We start from the raw sequence: 20,241 nt of genomic DNA, 5'->3' as shown, positions 1-20,241 counted from the left end.
CCCAAATGAGGTTATGATGTGTCAGATATGACTGAAAAATGATTCAATGATGTAATAAAAATAAATTGTATCCCCAAGCTGTCCTAAAGTGCAGAACTAAGCATATTCACCCCAAACTAGAAATAGTCATGAAAGTCTGGCTTATTCTACATGCTATGTGAGGAGATTATGTCTCAAAAGGTCATTGATTCCCTTTTTCTTGCTATATCCCCAAAATCATGCCTTTCACATCCTACTTTCCCATTGCTGCTGGCAGACTCATGGATGAATTCTTTTCCTCTCTAGAAACTTGGTAATTTACTTGACCTTCCACAGACAACATTCCAGAGGCATTCTTACCTCTTATTTGTCCCTTTCCTCTTACTCTTAGATCTCTCAATTTAAGTCAAAAGATTTCCATTTTGTTAGACATATTATTTTTTATATATTATTTTCTCCTCTAGAGAACTTCTTAAACTCCTTGAAAAAAGAAATCATGTTTTTGCTTTTATTTGTATGCCTAATGTGCAGCACAATGCCTGGCACATAAGATTTTATTAATAAGTGCTTATTAACTGACCGAATTTCAATGTACCTGATAAAGATCTTTTACTTTGAGCATCATTGTCCAAGTCTGCCTTTTCTGTATAAACTAAGTCTCTCAAAGCAACTGCAAAAGAGTCTAACAAGAAAATTGGATTAAATGATTGCTAAAATTTTTTCGTCTTTAAATTCTACCATTTGCCTGAAAGGCAGGTTTCAACTCAATAGAATAATCTGTATAGGTATTAGAACTTTTCAACAATGCAGCAGATTACTTCCTTAGGCAGTAAGTTCCTTTTCCCTTAAGGTCTTTGGGTAATGCTGGGATAACCATTTGTCATAAGGGATTCATGTATTAGGGGGAAAGTTTTAATAGATACCTTCTCAGATCCTTTGTAGCTCTCAGATCTGACACTTTTATGGCTCTGAGTTCATTGTTTTAAATATTAAAATATGTAAGGACTATTTTTCAACCATGGATGCTTTTTGCTATTCACAATCTTTTTGTATAGCTCCTGGGAAAATGTAAACTGTAGAACACGGGAAGCCAAATTGACCTGAGCCTGTAACATAAGACACTGACGGTATTTTACAGTCACTGAAGCTTCTAACTAGTCTTCAGGGAGAGTCACAAATAAATTGTGCTGGAGCAGATAGCCTAGTAATAATAAGGGCAGCAGCAATTAAAGTATCCATCAGAGAGAGCCTGAAAGAAGGTGCAGAAAACATTACTTTCAGATCTTATAACAAAATGTTAAGAGACTTGACATGTGACTAACCACACTCTGTGTATGTAGCTGCCTTATCAGATTGTTACATCATTAACAATAAACTATATAAATATAAATTGTTGTCATTTGTGTTTTTGTATATTTTATCTATGTGTATATAATAAGCATGTATGTACACATGCATATACAGTGTGACATGATTGGCCCCCAAAATAATTAACTTAATCCTAGAATACATTCAGAAAAGTAAAATCCAGAGTGAGATAGATGATCTCCCAGTGTATCATTCACCTGTCAGAATGTGCCTGGAATATTATGCCATATTCTCAGTTCCCCTTTTTTAGGAGTAATGTTGACAAACAGGAACTTGCCCTAAAGAAGAAATCAAAGATTCTGATAGGGCTAAATCATAGCATAAAAGAGAGAGTTGATGAAAATGGAGTAAGAAAGGACATGATCATTTTCTTCAAAAACTTGTAGACTTGTAATAGAATAATTAGATTTCTCCTTATACCTGTAAACATATTTAGAACCACTGAATATGAGTTATAGAAAGGAAAATTCAGGTTCAACATGATGAAGAATTTTCAACCAGTTAAAGCTATACAAAAGTACACAAAGTACAAGATAGTGAGTTTCTTTCTTGTCAATGAATGCACCATTCCATGAATAAAATACTGTAAAAAGTATTCCTGAATCAAGTAAAGACTGAACTAGATAACCTAGTTGATAGTGAAAAGTGAATTGAATTTAGAATCATAATGCTATAGTGTTTAAACATGGTCTAGTTTACCCTCCCCCATCATTTTACAGAAGAGTAAAGAAAAAGGAAAATGATTTGTTCGAAGTTACATGGGCAGCAGTAGGTATGAAATCCCAATCCAACTTCTCTGACTCTTTATCTGGCACTCACAGAAGTTCTACTACTTACTATATATGTGACCCTAAACAAATCCTTTAATTCGTGGAGCCTTAGTTTCATTATCTGTGAAATGAGATTACTACTGTCACTTTCATATTTTGTTGGAGGGAAAGTACTTTATGGACATAAAGCATTAAATAAATTATTATTTCTGGACAGTTAGGTAACCCAGAGGAATCAGGAAGACTCAATCTAAATGAGTTGAACTATAGCCTTAGAAACTCACTAACTATATGACCCTGAGTCACTTAACTCTGTTTGCCTCAATTTCCTCATCTATAAAATGAGCTAGATACAGAAATGGCAAACTGCTTCTATATCTTTGCCAAGAAAACTTCAAATGAGGTCTCCCAGAATCAGACACAACTGAAAAAAATGAACATATACCTAGTTTCTCTATGTAAAAGCCTTGAACACACTGTAATACATGACTTTCTACTATATAAATATGTGTAGGTGCCTTTATTTCATCATGAAATTCTGTTCACTGTCCCCAAGTTCCTCAGTGTCTTCTCTTATGACTTGCTATCCAAATCTTTGGCTAGAAAAATTTCTCACATCTCTCCTCCTACTACCCCTTCTCCCCCACACACTTATGGTATGTGCAGTATTGACAGACCAGCATGCAGACGGCTAGAACATAGATGGCCTTGCTTTTCACAAGTGTGGGAATGAAAAAGCCTTCCCAATGACAACATCTGTCTCATGCCCAGTTATCCCCTGAAAGAAATGCTCTGATTAACTTTTTCAGTCTTAAGATAGCAGTTTGTGTAGCAGATCTAATTAAGAAGTTTATGTAACAGATCTGCAGTCCCTTTTTTTCCCCTCCCCTTTCCACTGGGTTGTTTGAGCTCAGTTAGAGTGGTATCAGCCTTCACCATGGACCGGCCAAATGCTTCCCATGCTGTGGACTATCAGTATTTGTGGGATACTATTGCTTCCTTAAAAAAATGTGAGCAAGCTATGCAGCATGCATTTATACCGGTAAGAAAAATATGACTTTTTTTAACACTTGCTATTTTTTTCCTTTTCCTTTGCTTTGAAATTTAGTCTTTTTTTTTCTTTTTAAATCTATAGAAGTGATCATTGTCTCATAATATAAAAAAAAAATGGGGGGTGGTATTTGTTTGGAGAAAGGGTTTTAGTTTTGATTCAGAGAGGATTTTCATTCTAGAATTTTTCAGTGCATTTGTCAGGGATGAAGAGTTAATAGCAAGATCAGGAAAAGCCAGAGCTGAGTGATTTAGATAATAGACCTTTTGCATTCAGTGGCCCCTTGGAAGGAGAGGTGTTTCTGATATTGATCTAAATCAAGTATCTGTGATTAATATAGCACCTGCCAGACCTATATAATCCACTTTCGTAACAACCTCTCAGTGTGAACCCAAAAGTTGAATAAACTCAGTTATATCCACTCCAAATCATGCTTGACAAAAAGTTGGGAACCTAGAGGAATATTCACAAGTTGTCAGTAAGAGTTTTGTTCTTTACCAGTCTAAGATGAAGAGCCGAAGTTGCTGCTCCATTCAGTCTGTCTCTGACTTTCTGCAATATCTCCCCAGTTTGTTTCTCTTTTGGGGTATAAGACCATAATCTTGTATAGAGAAACATGGTCTTATGTTTGTATATAGTTCATTTAAAGGAGCAGATCATTATTTCTTTTATCAGGCTATTTTTTTCCCTATGTGTTATTTTCTTTCCTCTGGAGTAGTCAGGGTGATTGCATTTTGATAAGAAAGATAAGATAATTGGAGAAGAGCTTATTAATTGCTTTAATCAGCTTACTCTCTGTAGCTCATATTAAAGACATTATAATTGAGATAGTTTAATAAGAAGGGGAAACTTTCTTTTTTAAAAATCCCTGTGAAAAGCTATTTTATCACTAAAACAGCCATCATTTTAGACACTGAAACCCAGGAGAATCACTTTTTTCAGAAGTTGAAAGAAATAGGCTTTGAAGCTCTCATTGTTCTGATGCTTTCTGTTGGAAGCCATGGCTCTTTCCTCTGTGATTTGGGAACCACCTCAATGTATCAAAGACCACTGTGTGGGTTGAAGTTCCTCTAATTGATTCCCTAGTTTTCTAGCTAGATCTCTGTAAATCAACTTTGACAGCTGCAAGCTGAAAAGCTATATGATGTTTGCACCGTCACTTGAAAAAAAAAAAAACTTGACTGTGAGACAGACGCTCTCACAATCATATTCAGTAGTAATTGTGCCATTAGGAACTGGAGAGTGTGCTTACTCCCAATCTTTTCCTATCATATGTACTCTTCACTTATTTCTTCAGTTATTGCTGTTAGCTTCATATCAGATCCTTTGATACATTTAGAACTAGAACATTTAGATGTAGGAGTGGGGAGAGGTGTGAAGCCCCCCTCCCCACATTTGTGAATCAATTTGCTTGACCCCTACAGAATTGCATCCCCAACTTGGGAGATGTGATTGGCATTATCTTAGTTAAAATGGCATTCCTTCTCAGAGAGGAGTGCGTTGGCACCTTTACCCCAACAGAAGGCATTCTGAGATGCTTCCTCTTCCCACTCCTATAACTGTACACTATGTGTCAGTCTCCTACATCTTTTTATTCCAGATCTTCTAATTACAATATTATGGCAGTACTGAGGAAGCAGCAGAGCTTATATAGAATAGGCTGGGAATCTGAAAACCAGAATTCTGGTTTTCATTCTGCCTTTAACAATCTATTTGTCTTGAGAAAGGCATGTAGGATCATGGGTCATGTAGTTGACAAAGACCTTAGAGTTCATTATGTGCCCCTGAATTCATTTTATAAATAATAAAACTGAAATCTAAATTTACCTCTTTAAGTTTCAGTTTCCTTACAGTCCCAACAGAATTGGACTATGTCAATGGTTCTTAACTCAGGATCAAAATCCAAGTGATTATTTGGTAGATTTTAAGAGGTCAGTGAATTTGATGAGGGGGGATATAATTACAACTGATATATAAGTGTAATTTAGCATTTTCTGTAGTTATTTAAAATATGTTTATAGGAAAGATATCCATATAACATATAACTAAAATTTAGCATTCCTTTCAATAATTTGAAAACATGATTCTGAGAAGGGATCCAAAAATTTCAGACTGCCAACAGAGTACCAGTAATATACAAAAAGGGGTTAGGGATTCGGACTAGACAACAACTATGAAGTTTGTCAAGTTCTATATTCAATACAATTTGCTATCCTCTTGTATGGATTGCATATTGTATAACTTATTTTTTAATCACCCAGTTTTTAGATTAATTTTTTTTAATTGATCTCATTCATCTTTCTGATTTTATATTTTTGATTGCTCATTCTCTGTACTGTTTGTTCTCTGAAAAGCTCCATTTTGAGGTTTTCTTGCCATGTATTTGAGGTACATTCTGACCTACTTGTGTCTTTGACTTCTCATAGTACATTAATGACTCTCATAGAACATATTCTGCCATGTCACGTTGGGCTACATCAAGGGAAAAGAGAGGACAGATAGGAAAAAAATTAAAGTTCTCTTCCAATTCATTTTTTTCTTTTATAAAAGTGACAAATTATCTTGGTCGCATATACCCATGCAATTTTCCTGCTAAATTATGATTACCAAACCAAAGAAGCAGCTTGACATTAGATGACCTTCTTAGAGCTCCTGGGAATGTACAAGAGTGCATGCATTGTTCTGTTCTACCAATACACACACAGTATGCAAATAATCATAGATGCTTTTACAGAGGCTCTGTTTTCCTGCAGACTGATCATTCTGAGGTCATGTTGAATCTCACATCATGAGCCTCCCACCTCAGCCAGACATATATCTCAGTAATAGGAAGCCATAAGCTATTGCCACTCTCTGCCACCTGGATGTACCTTTGTAAAAATATTCTCAGTGATGAATAAATAGGGAAAAAGTTAAGTGGGCCAATGTGACCTTTAAAAGGGGCATTGACACAGAATCAATTCCAATCTTACCTAAAATTGAACCATGGGAGTCAACAATCTCTATTGTTTTTGTGAGCTGTTGACCTTGCCAGAGAAGAATGGTTTATCTTGTAGTTTGCAGAGTTTCCCTTCCCTGGAGGTCTTCAAGAGACAGCTGAATGTTGCAGAAGTAATTTCTATTCAGGAATGGTTTTATAGAGATGATCCTTTGAACCCTGATCATTCTTTACCTCTATCTATCTAAGAAGGTCCATGTGTCAAAGATGGCTAATAAAGGAATTAACAAGCATTTATTAATCAATTAATTTTGTTTCCAAAGGAGCAGCAAGATGTGAAAGTGTGTAGAGGGCTGGGCCTGGAGTCAGGAAGACTCATCTTCATGAGTTCAAATCTGATCTCAGACAATTCAACAACTGTGTAATTCTGGGCAAGTCACTTAACCCTGTTTTCCTTAGTTTTCTCATTGATAAAATAATCTGGAGAAGAAAATGACAAACTACTCCACTATTTTTGCCAAGAAAACCTCAAAATGCATCACTAAGAGTTGAATACAATTGAAAAAAATTACTGAACAATAAATATCCTTCAAATTGTGCCAGTCACATAAGACGAAGCATTGGAAAGAAACTTAAAAATCATTTTTGCCAATCCTCTAATTTTATAGATGAAGAACTAAAGATCCACACATATCAGTAGAAAGTGCTGAAGATCATATTGGTAGAAAGTGAAGCTGGGCCCTTGACTTCATTTGCAACTATGAAGTAAGAAGAGTGATCAAGGAGAAGTCCTAGAAAATGAGTTGAAAGAGTACCCACTACAGTAGGTAGTAAATGCTTGGACAATGGATAACAGCAAAATCTTTATGCAGGAGCTTTTGGTGAACAAAAGGCCAAAGTGGTGACCATGAGGATGAGCTTTCCTTGCCTTCCTCTTCCTGTGTGGATTCATGCAGACTGCATCTCAAACCTGAAATGTACTCCTTTTTATCTCTCTCTGTTGACATTCCTATCTTTCTTCAAGCAGTTCAGTGCCACCACTATGAAGCCTCCCCTGATTTCTCCACTCCGAGTACTCCCATCTCACTTATCTTATGGATCACACCTTTATGGTTTCTTTATTTTTGTTGGGTTTTTGTTTGTTTGTTTTTGCTGAGGCATTTGGGATTAAGTGACTTGCCCAGGTCCACACAGCTAGGAAGAGTTAAGTGTCAGAGACCAGATTTGAACTCAGCTTGTCCTGACTTCAGCATTGGTGCTCTATCCACTAAGCCACCTAGCTGCCCCTATTTTTTATGGTCTATCTTGTGTCATATGTATTTGTCTAAATCTTATATGAGGGAAGAGATTATGACAATTTTTATTTTCTATCCTCATATCTAGCATAATGTCTTACATGTAGAATTTAATAAATTCTTTTTAAAATGAATCTATTTCAAAGAACATTTATTAAGTGGCTGTTGTGTGCATATCACTGTGATGAGGGAAAAACAAAGTATTCACAGGAAGAGGAATCTTTTGTAGTTGGTAGCTTGATCTTCAGTTTGGATGATCTGAGTAGTTTCAGTGAGCAGTGTAGAAATGATAAAGAATAATAAAGGACAAATAAAAAAGAAAAAGAAAAACAGAAACAGAGAAGATCATAGAAAATTAAATCTAGATCTGGAAAGTACCCTAGAAGCCATCTAGGGCAACCTCCTTACAGATGAAGAGCTTAGGAAGTCACACAGATAATAATAATTCACATAGGTGGCATTAGAATGACAGTGCCATTTAATACAATGATCTGATTTAATAAATGAGGAAACTGAGTCTGAGGAAATTTAAATGATTTTCTTAAGACCAAATTGATAGCCATCAGAGGATGAGTTTAGAATTGTCTCCCTCTAGAGCCTTTTTCTAGGATGTCATTTCTCCAGTGAATCTGGGTCCTTCAAATGCTACCATGGATACTGAAAAAGACAAGGGTGTTTTATGATCTTGAATTCCTGCTTGAGTGTGGCTATCCCTGGAAAGTATGGTCAGGACTTCACAGGAACTTAACAGCCAAGTCTATATCAAGGGAATAGTTAGGAGTTTTGCCATGGGAAAATTGGTTTAGAAGATGTTGAATTGCACCCAATGCCCTCAGTCCTTCAGTAGCTTTAGAGACAGAACTTAGTACCTGGTTTGTCAAGAATATGAAAAAATACCAGAAAGCTACCAGGTAAACTCATGCAAGCCCAACTCCCACTGGAGCGATTTGCCAATGTTTCAGTTTAGTTCTTCAACTGAGTGCTTTTGTGTCATTTGCCTCAGTGCAGATTGTGCTATTTGCAGAAAATTTTTCAGGAAAATCATATTAAGAATTCTTCCAAAAGCCCTTAGTGTGCCAGAACTCACTCATGAGCTGACTGGAAGGAATAAGATGAGCAGTGTTGCATAGTAAAAAGAGCAGTGATTGAGGGGTCCAGGAGACCAGAACTGGAACCTTGTTCCATCACTTTATAGCTGGATGGCAGCTAGATGAATTTGTGTGTTAGGGTTTGATTTGGGGTCAGGAAGATTTAGGTAGAAATCAGGCTCAGATACTTACTATGTGATCCTCGACAAATCAGTATGTATCAGTTTTGTCTTCTGTAAAATGGGGATAATAATGGCAGTGTTATCAAATTCATATGGAAACAGGGCCACTAACTATGTATTAGAATCCCTGCCAGTCATATACTAATATAGTAAAGCATATATTAACATTAGCTGCTATAGTATTTTTATTTATTTTGTTAAACATTTCCCTATTTTTTTATCTGTTTTCTTCCCCATTCAAGAATGTTGTTAAGATATGTACAACTTACCATCTCAGAAAAGAGGGAGGAGAAAGAAGAAAAGATAAAATTTGAAATTAAAAATTAAAAATAAAGTTAAAATTTGTTTTATGTATAATTGGAAAAATAAACTATTATCAATTTTTTAAAATTGCAAAGGGAAAAAAAAGCATATTGCTGCCCTGTGCCATACCCTCACCTGACACCTCTAATGATAGCACTGATTTACTAGGATCATTGTGAAGATAAAATGGGACAATATTTCCAAGAGTCTTTGAAAAACTCAAAGCTAATAATTAGTAACAATAATAATTATAATGATGATGATGATAATACATACAGAATTTAGAATATTCCAGGCTCTTTATAATTATTATCTAATTTTATCCTCACAACAACCCCAGGAGGTAGGTGTTATTATTATCCCCATTTTATAGATGAGTATAAAACCAATTTTATCTAATGTGTTACTTATATAAATACTTATCACATTATTTAAATTATTATTAGTATCATTATTATTATTACCTGAACTCTCAAAGGCTCAGTTTCCTTATTTGTAAGAGGAGAACAATATTTGCATCTACTCCTTTAGCAAGTTATTGAGAGAAAGTTGTTTAAAAAGCTTTAAATGCTACATAACTGGGAGTTTTTATTTATGAATCCTCCTACCTCAATCCCATCTCTGAGTGCCTATATGTGTATTTATGTATTGTTTTCCCTAATCAATAAATGTGGATGATGAAGGGTAGATGAACTGGAAACTCTCAGTTCTCAAGAGTAGAAAAATACTTCAAGAAAAACTGTATGATAGTGCAGGAAGTGTCTGATTATGCATGGTAAGGGAGAAGAAAAGTGTTAGGGGAAGATAATTGAAACTCATAGATAATACTTCAAACCCAGTTTAGCCAGTATTTTTTCTTTCACGTCAAATTCAAACAATTTATCAAAGAGGTGGGGAAAAAAGCCCAAAATCACAAAAATTACTCCTTTAAGTGTCTCCTTAACTCTTTTGCTCTTCTCTGTGGAAACTTGTGTGATATAATAACAAGACCATTAGCTCTTAAGACAGAGTATGTAAGTTTTTCTTTATCTGCTTGTTAGCTGCATCAACTTGGATAAGTCCCAACTCTGTATATTCCCTCTTCTGTAAAATGGGGATGAGAATGATGATTATCCAAACTTCCTAGTAGGGTTACTATGAGGATCACGTGAGATGAACCCAATAGACGTCTGAGAGCCATCAATATACTTTGTGCTCTAGGATGATTAAACACTATAAATTAATTCATACTGAAATGCCAACTTGCATTACTTTTCAAACGTTTTTAGTGTGTCTATAGAAAAATCAGGAAAGGAAGAAGAAAATAATTATTTATGAAGCATCTATTATGTTCCAATAATAGCTAAGGGGCTATTACTTGATGCAATGGATGGAGTATTGAACCAGGAGTCAGGAGGACCTCAGTGCAAATCTGGCCCTCAAACACTAACTGTGGGCAAGTCACTTAACTCTATTTATCTCAGTTTCCTCATCTATAAAATAAATTGGAAAAAAAAATGGCAAACCCCTTCAGTATCTTTACCAAGAAAATCCTAAATGGAATTATGGAGAGTCAGACAGGACTAAAAAAATACTCCATAACAAAGTATGTTAAGGATGTCAAGGATCGATGCTATTATTATTATTACCATTTAACAGTTGGAAAAATTGAGGCAGACACAAGTTAAATATCTTGCCAAGGGTCATATCACTAATTGTGTACAATATGATTTCATTGGTGTAGAATTTCCTAATGAGGAAACTTTCTCTAAAGATGTAGATTGGCACCTATGTTTCATAGTAAAAGGCTAAGTTACTTGTCTCGAGAACTTAATATCCAGTATATATTAGAGATAAGACTTGATCTGAAATCCTCCTGAATTTAAGGCCATTCCTCCCTTCATAAGAAAGGGGTTCCTCTCTTGGTAATTTATTTTCAGCTCATCTCACTCTACTTACTTCTCTTCCTTCTTCCCATTAGTTTTCTCCCTTTTCTACTTCCTATCTTTTTTATGCTGCCTTCCCCTCTTAAATTAGAAGTTTCTTGTAGACAGGCACTCTTTTGTTTGTCCATATTTTTATGGCCAGATTAAATTACGATTCATAGTAAAATGTTGTTGACTGACAGTCTTCTCAAAGAGCTTTTTGGGGATCTCTGAAACTGTGTGAAGGAAAAATATACTTTAATTTCTACATAACTGGTTTTCTTTGTAATATGTATTTTATTGTATGCATTTTAAAATAGTATTCCAAGAAGAGGTCCATCAGCCACAGTAGACAATCAATAGGGTCTACAATATAAAAGTTAAAACTTCTGAAGAAATATCTAAACTGAAATTTTAGGGTTTTTATATTTGTGAACCTTTCCATACCATTTAGGCTTGAAGTAGCTTTTCAGAGGCACAGATAAATCAGTATCTGGAGGAAGCTGGGATTTTTAGGAGTAAACTCACTCAGTAGAACATGCCAGAGAAAGATTATATCACCAGGGCTAAGGTCTGCATACCATTGACCAATAAGCAGCTTCCCTGGCCAAAGGGCTATATACTATAGTAAAAGCTATAGTATATTCTGCATTTGTGGAGGAACATATCACCATCTAGAACTGGAGAGGACAATTCTTTGGTAGCAAGGCATTGAAACAGACAACAGCAACAATGATTATTAAGGGCCAACTGTGAGTCAGAAAGAAATGTGGTCAATGGAGATCCAAAGATAAAAATACTCATGCTTTTTCCCCTCAAGAAGTTTATATTCTCTCAGAGACATGGCTCTTCAAGTGACAAAAACTTATATTTCTTTTAGATATGAAGTCAACGAGTTTGTGAAAAATGATTACCATGTATATCCACAAAAGTCATTGAAGGTCACATATTTCTTTATAACCTAAACATGATCCATCTCTGGAAAAAGCACTTGGAACATCCAATGCATAACAAATTATTTTAAGGAGCAGACAATTCCACTGCTTCTGTTTGGGCATTTTATGCATATTTGCTTGTGTTTTGAGGTTGAATTGCAAATGATGGTTTTCATCACCTCTGTTTGCTGCTGCAGCCTGAATTGGTCAGATCCAATACCTCCCCTGACCAATCTGTTTATTTCATGCTCCACAAGGAGAATTTTGCCCTCCACTCTTGGTGCATTCAGTTTTTTGTTGTTGTTGTTAGAGTATTTTTGTCCTTGGGGTATTAATGAATCCTCATTCTTTATCAAGACTTCTTTTTCTTACTCTTTGCTCATAGCCACATGCTAGGAAGGATTGATTCTGATAGAAATCCAATTTCCAATAACTTTTATTCCACACAGTCCGTTATTTTAAGTAAATATTTATGTAGGATGAAGATGCTTGTATTCAGTACATTTGTAAGTGCTCTTTTTGAGCACTCTGATTTTCTCTAGTGCCATGTGTTTCCCTGAATGTATTCTTTTCCTTTTTTTTACAAAGGAAAATGTCACTCAGGGGAGGGAGGCAGCCATTCCCTCTGCCATCTGACTTCTCCCTTGAACTCGGAGAAGAAAAAAAAAAATAGGGAGGATATGTGGCATGTATCCAAATGTTTCAAACACTATTATAAGTGAGGATATAAATTTACAGAACAGAAGTAGACATGATGGATAGAAGTTATAGTGAAGAATTTTTTGGTTCAGTATATCTGAGACTTTCAAAATGAGAGGTTACAGAAAGGGATGGCATTGCTTTTCAGGTCATTGAGCTTCCCAACATTGGAAATATTTAATCTCTCTGGGAAATTGAAGGAACTCATGAATTGGATGTAAGATGAGCTTAAATAGCTAGACACTCTTGAGAATTTTTCAATTCTAAGATCTAAGATTATAGCTGGGCAGTACATGAATTCTTACCCCAAAAATTCTGGGAAATAGTCAAAAAGCAGAACAATATTGGCCAGTGAGGAGATTATATTATTTGGGGGAAACAACAAGCCTATAAATACAAAATGAATAAAAATAATTTGGTAATGACAGAATGCTGACAACTGGAAGGAATCAGAGAACTCCTCTTGTAGATCATTTGGTCTGACCCTTGAAGAGTGCTGAGGATTCTAAGAGAAGAAAGGGGAAAGTTCAGGCATGCAGAGCTCATGCAAATGCATGTGGATAGAAATTGAGAGTTATTTATTGGAAACAGACAGCAGGCCAATTTGGTTAGCAGATAGAGGATGCAAGGAGAATCATGTAAAATAAGTCTGGACTAAATAGATACGAACCTGATCACAACAAGTTTTAAATGGCAAATAGTTTTTGTATTTGAGCTTATAAGTCATAGGTGCCTACTCAGGCTATGAGCAGAGTACTAAAATGGTCAGACCTATGCTTTAGGAATATCAGTGTGGTTTTATATAAATAATGGATTGGAGAGTATAAAAAAACTAGGGGCAAAGAGATCAATTAGAAGGTTAATGCAACATTTCAAGTAAGATGTGATAAAAGCTTAAGTGAAAATGAAGGCAGTGTGAGTGAAGAAGAGGATGTATGTTTTTATACATTCATATGTTGTTGTTCAGCTGTTTTCAGTTGTGTCCAACATTTTATGACACCATTTGGAATTTTCTTGGGAAAGATACTGGCATGGTTTGCTATTTCTTTCTTCAGCTCATTTTAAAAATGAGGAAATTGAGATAAACAGGCCAAAATGACCAGGGTCACATAACTAATAAATACATGAAGCTGAATTTGAACTCAGGTATTCCTGACTCCGGGCCTGGTGCTCTATACACTGTGACATCTAGCTATACTCATGTACAAATTGGTTGAGATGATCCTTATCAGTACAATGGATCAAATGAGAGAACAATTTTAAAGTACTTAGTTTAGTTCCTGGAACAAAATGAGTACTATATAAAGTAGTAATAATAATAGATATTTACAATATTTACAAAGCAGTATTATGTATAGATATCAACACCTGTATATTCATAAATGTGTATGTATGTACAGAGAAAGAGAGAGACAAGGGGGAGAGTAGGAAGGGAGAGAGAGAGAAAATCTCATTTGAACCACACCTTTGAAAATATGATGTATTATTATACTATTTTATAGACAGGGAAACTGAGGCTGAGAGGTTAAATGATTTCACCAAAGTCACACAGATAATAAATATCCCTGACTACATTTTTGTGTTTGCTGTTTCCAGAAATACATAGCAGTCTGACATACTAGTTGATTGGGATGTCAAGAAGATGACCTGAACACACATCCCATATTTAATGTTTGCTAGCCTCAGTTTTGGTAAATAAAGGACACTAATGTTTATGGTATTTTATTTAAGAGCCAAGAAAGCTTTGGTATAAATACTGCTACTGATCCAGCTTGTCTATGTAGTATTGATTGAAGCATATAAATTCTCATTTCCATGGGTAATAGACAATTTCTCCCACTTTGGGAGAATTTTATATGAGCAAGTGAGGTAGCCCAGTGGATAGAGCACCAAGTTAAGAATCAGGAAGACCCATCTTCCTGAATTCAATTCTGGCTTTTTAATATCATTAGTTGTATGTTCCTAGAGAAGTCATTTGACACTGTTTGCCTCAGTTTCCTCATGTGTAAAATTATCTGGAGAAGGAAAAGGCAAATCAGTATCTGCAAGAAAACATTAAATTGAGTTATGAAGAATCAGACATGACTGAAAAACAACTGGACACCAAAGAGTTTCATACACTAACAAAATCACATATCCAGATCAAAATTAATAGAAGTCAAACAAAAAGCCAAAAGGATAAACTGCACAGGGTTACTTCAAACTTAGGCTGCTCTTTCAATAAAGTTGTCTACAAAGTGTTTTGCAAATCCCTGTTATTTATAAATGTCACTTGTAGTAGTATAGTAGTATTCCCACCTTTCCCCCTACCTCATGCCTCATTATTAGATAGTTTTAAGAGCAGCTGAAACAAACAAAAAAAAAAAACAAAAAAAAACAAAAAAACCTTTCCTGGTTCCAGAGACTTTGTCTATAAGTTTTTCACAGCTGAATTAAACCAATTCTTAAATAATGGTTTGGAAGCCTGGCAGTGAAATAGGGACTGATATCATTTGCAATTGGGACCTGTCAGAGTTTGAATCCCAGTGGCAGAGCCTTCAAGAACTCATGGTCACTTTCTTCACCCTGACAGGCAATCAAAGTATTGCTTGAACTGATGTTGGTCTTTTTATTATCATATTATATTTAGTTGAAATTGCAAAGGGAATAGGGACAAGCAATATGAAATTAAATGTTCTCTAATTTGGCTCAGGCCCCCAGGATAATGGCCTCTTCACCTTCTCCAAAAAGTCATTAGGTTTTAATGACCACGAGTAATCAGAATCTCAATTCTTGATTCTGATTGTGATAAAGCATCCCTGGATGCACTCACTCTAAAGGCCATTGTCAGAGTTGGAAAATGGCATATGTCTAGCTTATAGTCACTAGAAATGAGGCCATGCCATAAATCACCAACACCTTCATTTTTTGTGCTTTTTAGGCATCATGTTGAAGGATACTCTTCAAGTAAATGGCAGTCTAAAAGCTAGTTCATTTTCAGAAAAGTTTCTTGCTGTAGTTGAACTGTTGCCCCATCCCTTCTACCACAGAAAGTCTGCTTATATTTTAACACCCAGCTCATATCCTACCCACAGTGCAGTCTTCCATACCTTCCCCAGCTTTTCTTTAAATGCCTACTGCACTTGGAGGCTAGACTACCCAACACAACACTCAATTATGTTGTCTCCTTTTTCCTCCTGTGATTATAATGCTAGTGCTTCAACACTTAATCAAATGAATGACATCTGAGTAGTTACCACCAATACTATTAAATTTAAATTGAGAAGCATTATTAAGTACCTACTAGGTGCCATACTCTGGGTATACTATTTTTAGATAATATTTAAATAATTTTTTAATTTTAATTTTAATAATATTTTATTTTTCCAAATACATGCAAAGATAGTTTTCAACATTCACCTTTGCAAAATCTTGTTTTACAAATTTTTCACTCTGGATATACTATGACAAAAATGAAACATTCCCTGACCTTGGGAGAACTTATATTTTACTGGGGGAAAATATCCACACAGACACATATGTGCAAAATATATGCAAGTAAAGTATTTTGGAAAGAAAGGAAACATCAGGGAAGGGGAGGGTTTATCAGGAAAGACCTCATATAAAAATTGGAATTTAAACTGAACTTCAAAAGGACTAGAAAAAAGCATCCCCCAAATAGTAGATGAATTGTGGTACCCAAAATAGTTCATCACTTGGTGATCAACCTTCAGATAAGGAACTTACCTAAAATATATAATTTTATGTGAAAAAGTGATATATAGTAAAAAGAGGTCAGGCCTTGGAGTCATGGAAATATGGATTCAAATATTTCATCTAACATTAGCACATCAATTAACCTCTTGGTTTCCTCAGCAAAAGTGTAATGTTGAATTAAAAATAATTTTGTGGAAGATTTGCTATACTGGAAGTTCTTTATGAGGTCAAAGCCATTAATTTCCCTTTCACCTCTTCCCCTCACAAAAAAAAAACAAATCATCACCAAGAAATCAAGTATTAGAGATCCTTGTCAAAGGAGAAGTGATAAGCTATTTTCATCCTTGAAGAGCTGCCATATGCAGGAGAGGTCAGGCCAAATTTATTTAGTAGGTCTTCTGGATTCCAAGGCTGACAATTTATTATCATGTCAGCTAAACATAGGCAGAAAGCTTGTCCTGCCTAGAAACTTTCAAGCAAAGTTTGGAGGTATTTTAAAGGGATTTTTTGATCCGATTGTTTGAGATGATTTTTGACACACATGATTTTTGAGGCCCTAATGAATTTATGATGATTAACTGGAAATGCATCATGAATGATTCCTTGGAAGAAGTGTCATTTGAGTCAGACTTTAAAGAATCGCAGTAGAATTTAACAAGCAAATGGAAGACATTTCAAGGATAGGAACAGATTCCAACCTCTACCTCCCATGATTAGTGGAATTTCTTACACATGTTAGAAGAGAAAGAAGAAGCATTATATAAAGTAAGACAATGAAGTTGGAGCCAACCAGACCTGGATTCATATCCTGAAAGACATTTAATCATCTGTATGAGCCGCTCTTAAATTCTCTGACTTCAGTTTTCTCAGCCCCATTAAAATAGGGGAGGGATAGCTAAATGGTATTCAAATCTGACCTCAGACACTATTTGTGTGACTCTGGGCAAGTCACTTCAACCAGTTTGCCTCACTAAGCTCATCTATAAAATGAGCTGGAAAAGGAAATGGCAAACTGCTTCATTATCTTTGTCAAGAAAACCCCAGATGAGATCATAGTCACATAACTGGAACTACTGAATAACAACAACAACAACAAAAAAAAAAATAGGCAGGGAAAGAAAGTGAACTATGTGATCTACTAAGTCCCTTGTAGTTCTAAATCTATGGTCATAATTAATGTTGGAACAAAAGTATGGGAAATAACTCTGAAATCTTTGGACAACTATTACTTGACAATGAGGAAGTGATCTTAGATGTACAAAATATATTCTGAAAACCACCCTTCAAAGCTGTAACATCTCTTTCCCAGATGCTGCCTCAGATCCTCAAATCTAGAGCTTGAACAGGTGCCAGCTTAGGTCAGCTCTAAATAGGATTTGTAAGTGATGAATTTCAGTCAGTCCTAGTTCACAATGTACTCATCCTGTATGTGGTACTTCTGTAATCTAAATATTACCCTAACTCATCATCCTCAATCATGGTTCATTCACTTCTCTGACTGAGACTTCTCACCTCTCATAAACTGTCCACTAAGTTTGCTTCTGATGCTTCATCAAACGGTGGAGATAACCTTGAATTCTCTACAGCTATTTTGGCAGAATAGAGTGACATATTCCATTGTGGTGGGTGTAAGGACAGAGGATCTAAGTTCAGAATCTGTCTATGTCACTTATTACTTGCTTTATCTTACACAAATCTCATTTCTAGATTCTTATGCATGAATGCTTTGGACCTAGATTGCCTCTAAGTTTCCTTCTGTCATCCTATAAAGCCTAAAATCAGATATGTCTTTCCAGTCTGGAAAGACCTGGAATGCTTATGGTTGGACTATAAGTTTCTCTTCTGAGAACTATATAAATATGGACAGACTCATCCTTGAAAGTTTGTTTGGCTATCATATGATAAATGACCCAACCTCTGTCCAAATTTACAAGAATATGATTTACATTTTAAAAGAATTCCTTTATTAATTAAAATAATAGGTTATTCAAAGTATGGGAATTAAATATAACTGTAATTCCAACACAATTCCTTTTGGAGGAAAAAAAAAAAGAGGAGACTATGAATGGACTTGCTATTAGAAAAAATCATGAAGGTGTCACTTAATCTATAGAGTTGTTAGTTAGACTGTGAAAATCACCATGGAAGCTGTTAGAATAATTGCTTTGCACAGAGCTATGGTACTAGCTTATCAAGAAAACTGGCAAAAGGAATGGGCTATGGGATTTTGAAAAAAAAAGAATCATCTTTTCTTGTTGTTGTTGGAGAAAAAAATACATTCATCTATTACCTTCTTAAACCATGAAATTTTATTAAAGGCATTTTTATTTTAAGGTTTTGTATGCAAAGACTTTCTTGTCCTACCCAAGTTATTAAAAAAAAACCTTGATGGATCTGTTGGGATCCTTTGTTTGGTTTATTGTTTATAGCAGTCATTTCCCAATGAGCATAATGTCTGGCACATAGTAAATGTTTATTGATTGATTGATTGATACTCACCACTTTCCCCATCCCTAGAAACATCCCTTCTAACAAAGAAAAACAGTGTTAGATTTAGGCCAACATCTTACATCATACACCATTTAAGATTACATCATTAAAAAAATAACAAAAACATTGAGAAAACAACAGGATTAGATATTTTTTTTCATAAAAAGGACTGGTCAAGAATGCTTAAACAAATCAGGATAGAGGAAAGTACAACAGAAAAAAAAAATGGTTACATTATATTGAAAAGATTTTGCATAAACCAGAATAAGGAAAAGTGCTATCAATTGGGGAAAATATAATTGCATTAAAAATCTCTGTTTGAAAAACAGAGATATTATACACACACACATATTAAACATATTTATATATGTAAGAAAGAGAGAAATAGGGGGGATGAAGGGGAAAAAGAGGTTGGGGGGAAAGGGAAGAGAAAGAACCATTCCTTCCAATGGATATTACTAAAAAATATGAAACAAAAAGATTTGAAAGTAATTATAATATGAATTATTGCTTCAAATAATTAATAAGAGAAATTAAAGAAATAACCTCTGTGAGCTTAAGAACCAAATGACAAATAGCAAAATGATGAAGATGACAAAAGAAGGGACTGATCATTGTTACTAATATCACAGAAGCTCTTCTTTTGTGTGTGTGTGTGTCATAGACCCTTTGACAATCTGGTGAAGCCAATTGACCCTTTATTGAATCAATTTTTTAAATTCATAAAATAAAATATATCAGAGTATGATGGAATCCAATTATATTGAAATACAAATGTCATTTTTTGTTTCTTTAGAATAGATTTTGAACCCTTGGTCTAAAAGTGTTTGAAAATATGATATTCCCCCAAATTGCTTATATCTTCTTTTTGACTTTTTTCTGATCAAAATTCACAGCACCTCTGGAACAAGGGATTTGATCTATGTGTTTCTTTGTGTTCCTAATGTTTTATTGATGCCTTTCATTTTTATACCAAATTTTATACCATTTCCTGATATACTGTACTCTTCCCTCTACAAACACACTTTGTGGCAGAAAAACAAATTAGGCAAAATCAACATATAGTGACTTTACCTTCCTATATAGACAACATTTCTCTCCTCATCCTTAGCCCCTTTCTAGTTTTTTGTGGTTCAAAATATTTGCAATGAGAAAAGACCTTCTACAGTATCTATTCCTCAATTTGACTTCTTAAAGAATTATCTGGAACACATAGCAGTTAAATCACTTGGCTTGGGACACAAATTGGATAGCTGAATTGATAGATAGATAGATAGATAGATAGACGAATGGATGAATGATAGATAAATATTGATTAATAGATGATCTATCCATCCATACTTATATCTATCTATATGTATGTATCTTTCTATTTATATATCTCAGTAGTAAGACTTCAAAGTACATCTTCTTAATGCTAAAGTTAGCTCTTTGAACACTACTCCAAGTTGATTTTCCATAAAACATTCTTTAGGTGTCATTCTTTACTTCTCAACTAAGACGAAAGAAATATGTTTCATCAACTATTCGATGGGACTGGGAT

General features: G+C 34.9%; 1 protein-coding gene across 7 annotated transcripts in view; it reads left to right on the top strand.

Moving 5' to 3' along the window:
* Window positions 1-20,241, top strand: part of DLG2 (discs large MAGUK scaffold protein 2) — a 1,520,398-nt gene that overhangs the window by 563,118 nt on the left and 937,039 nt on the right. The window contains exon 1 of one of the 7 annotated variants that reach the window (XM_031963720.1): window positions 2,972-3,159. The exons of the other annotated variants lie outside the window; for them this stretch is intronic. Coding sequence (XP_031819580.1) covers window positions 3,055-3,159 — 105 coding nt within the window. The 5' untranslated portion in view covers window positions 2,972-3,054. Of the gene's footprint in view, window positions 1-2,971; window positions 3,160-20,241 lie in introns of those variants that run through there. 7 annotated transcript variants of the gene reach the window in all.

This window comes from Sarcophilus harrisii, chromosome 3 (genome assembly GCF_902635505.1).
Source record: "Sarcophilus harrisii chromosome 3, mSarHar1.11, whole genome shotgun sequence".
Lineage (NCBI taxonomy): Eukaryota > Metazoa > Chordata > Mammalia > Dasyuromorphia > Dasyuridae > Sarcophilus > Sarcophilus harrisii.
Note: the sequence above shows the minus strand (reverse complement) of the source record. Positions and strands in the feature narration are given on the sequence as shown.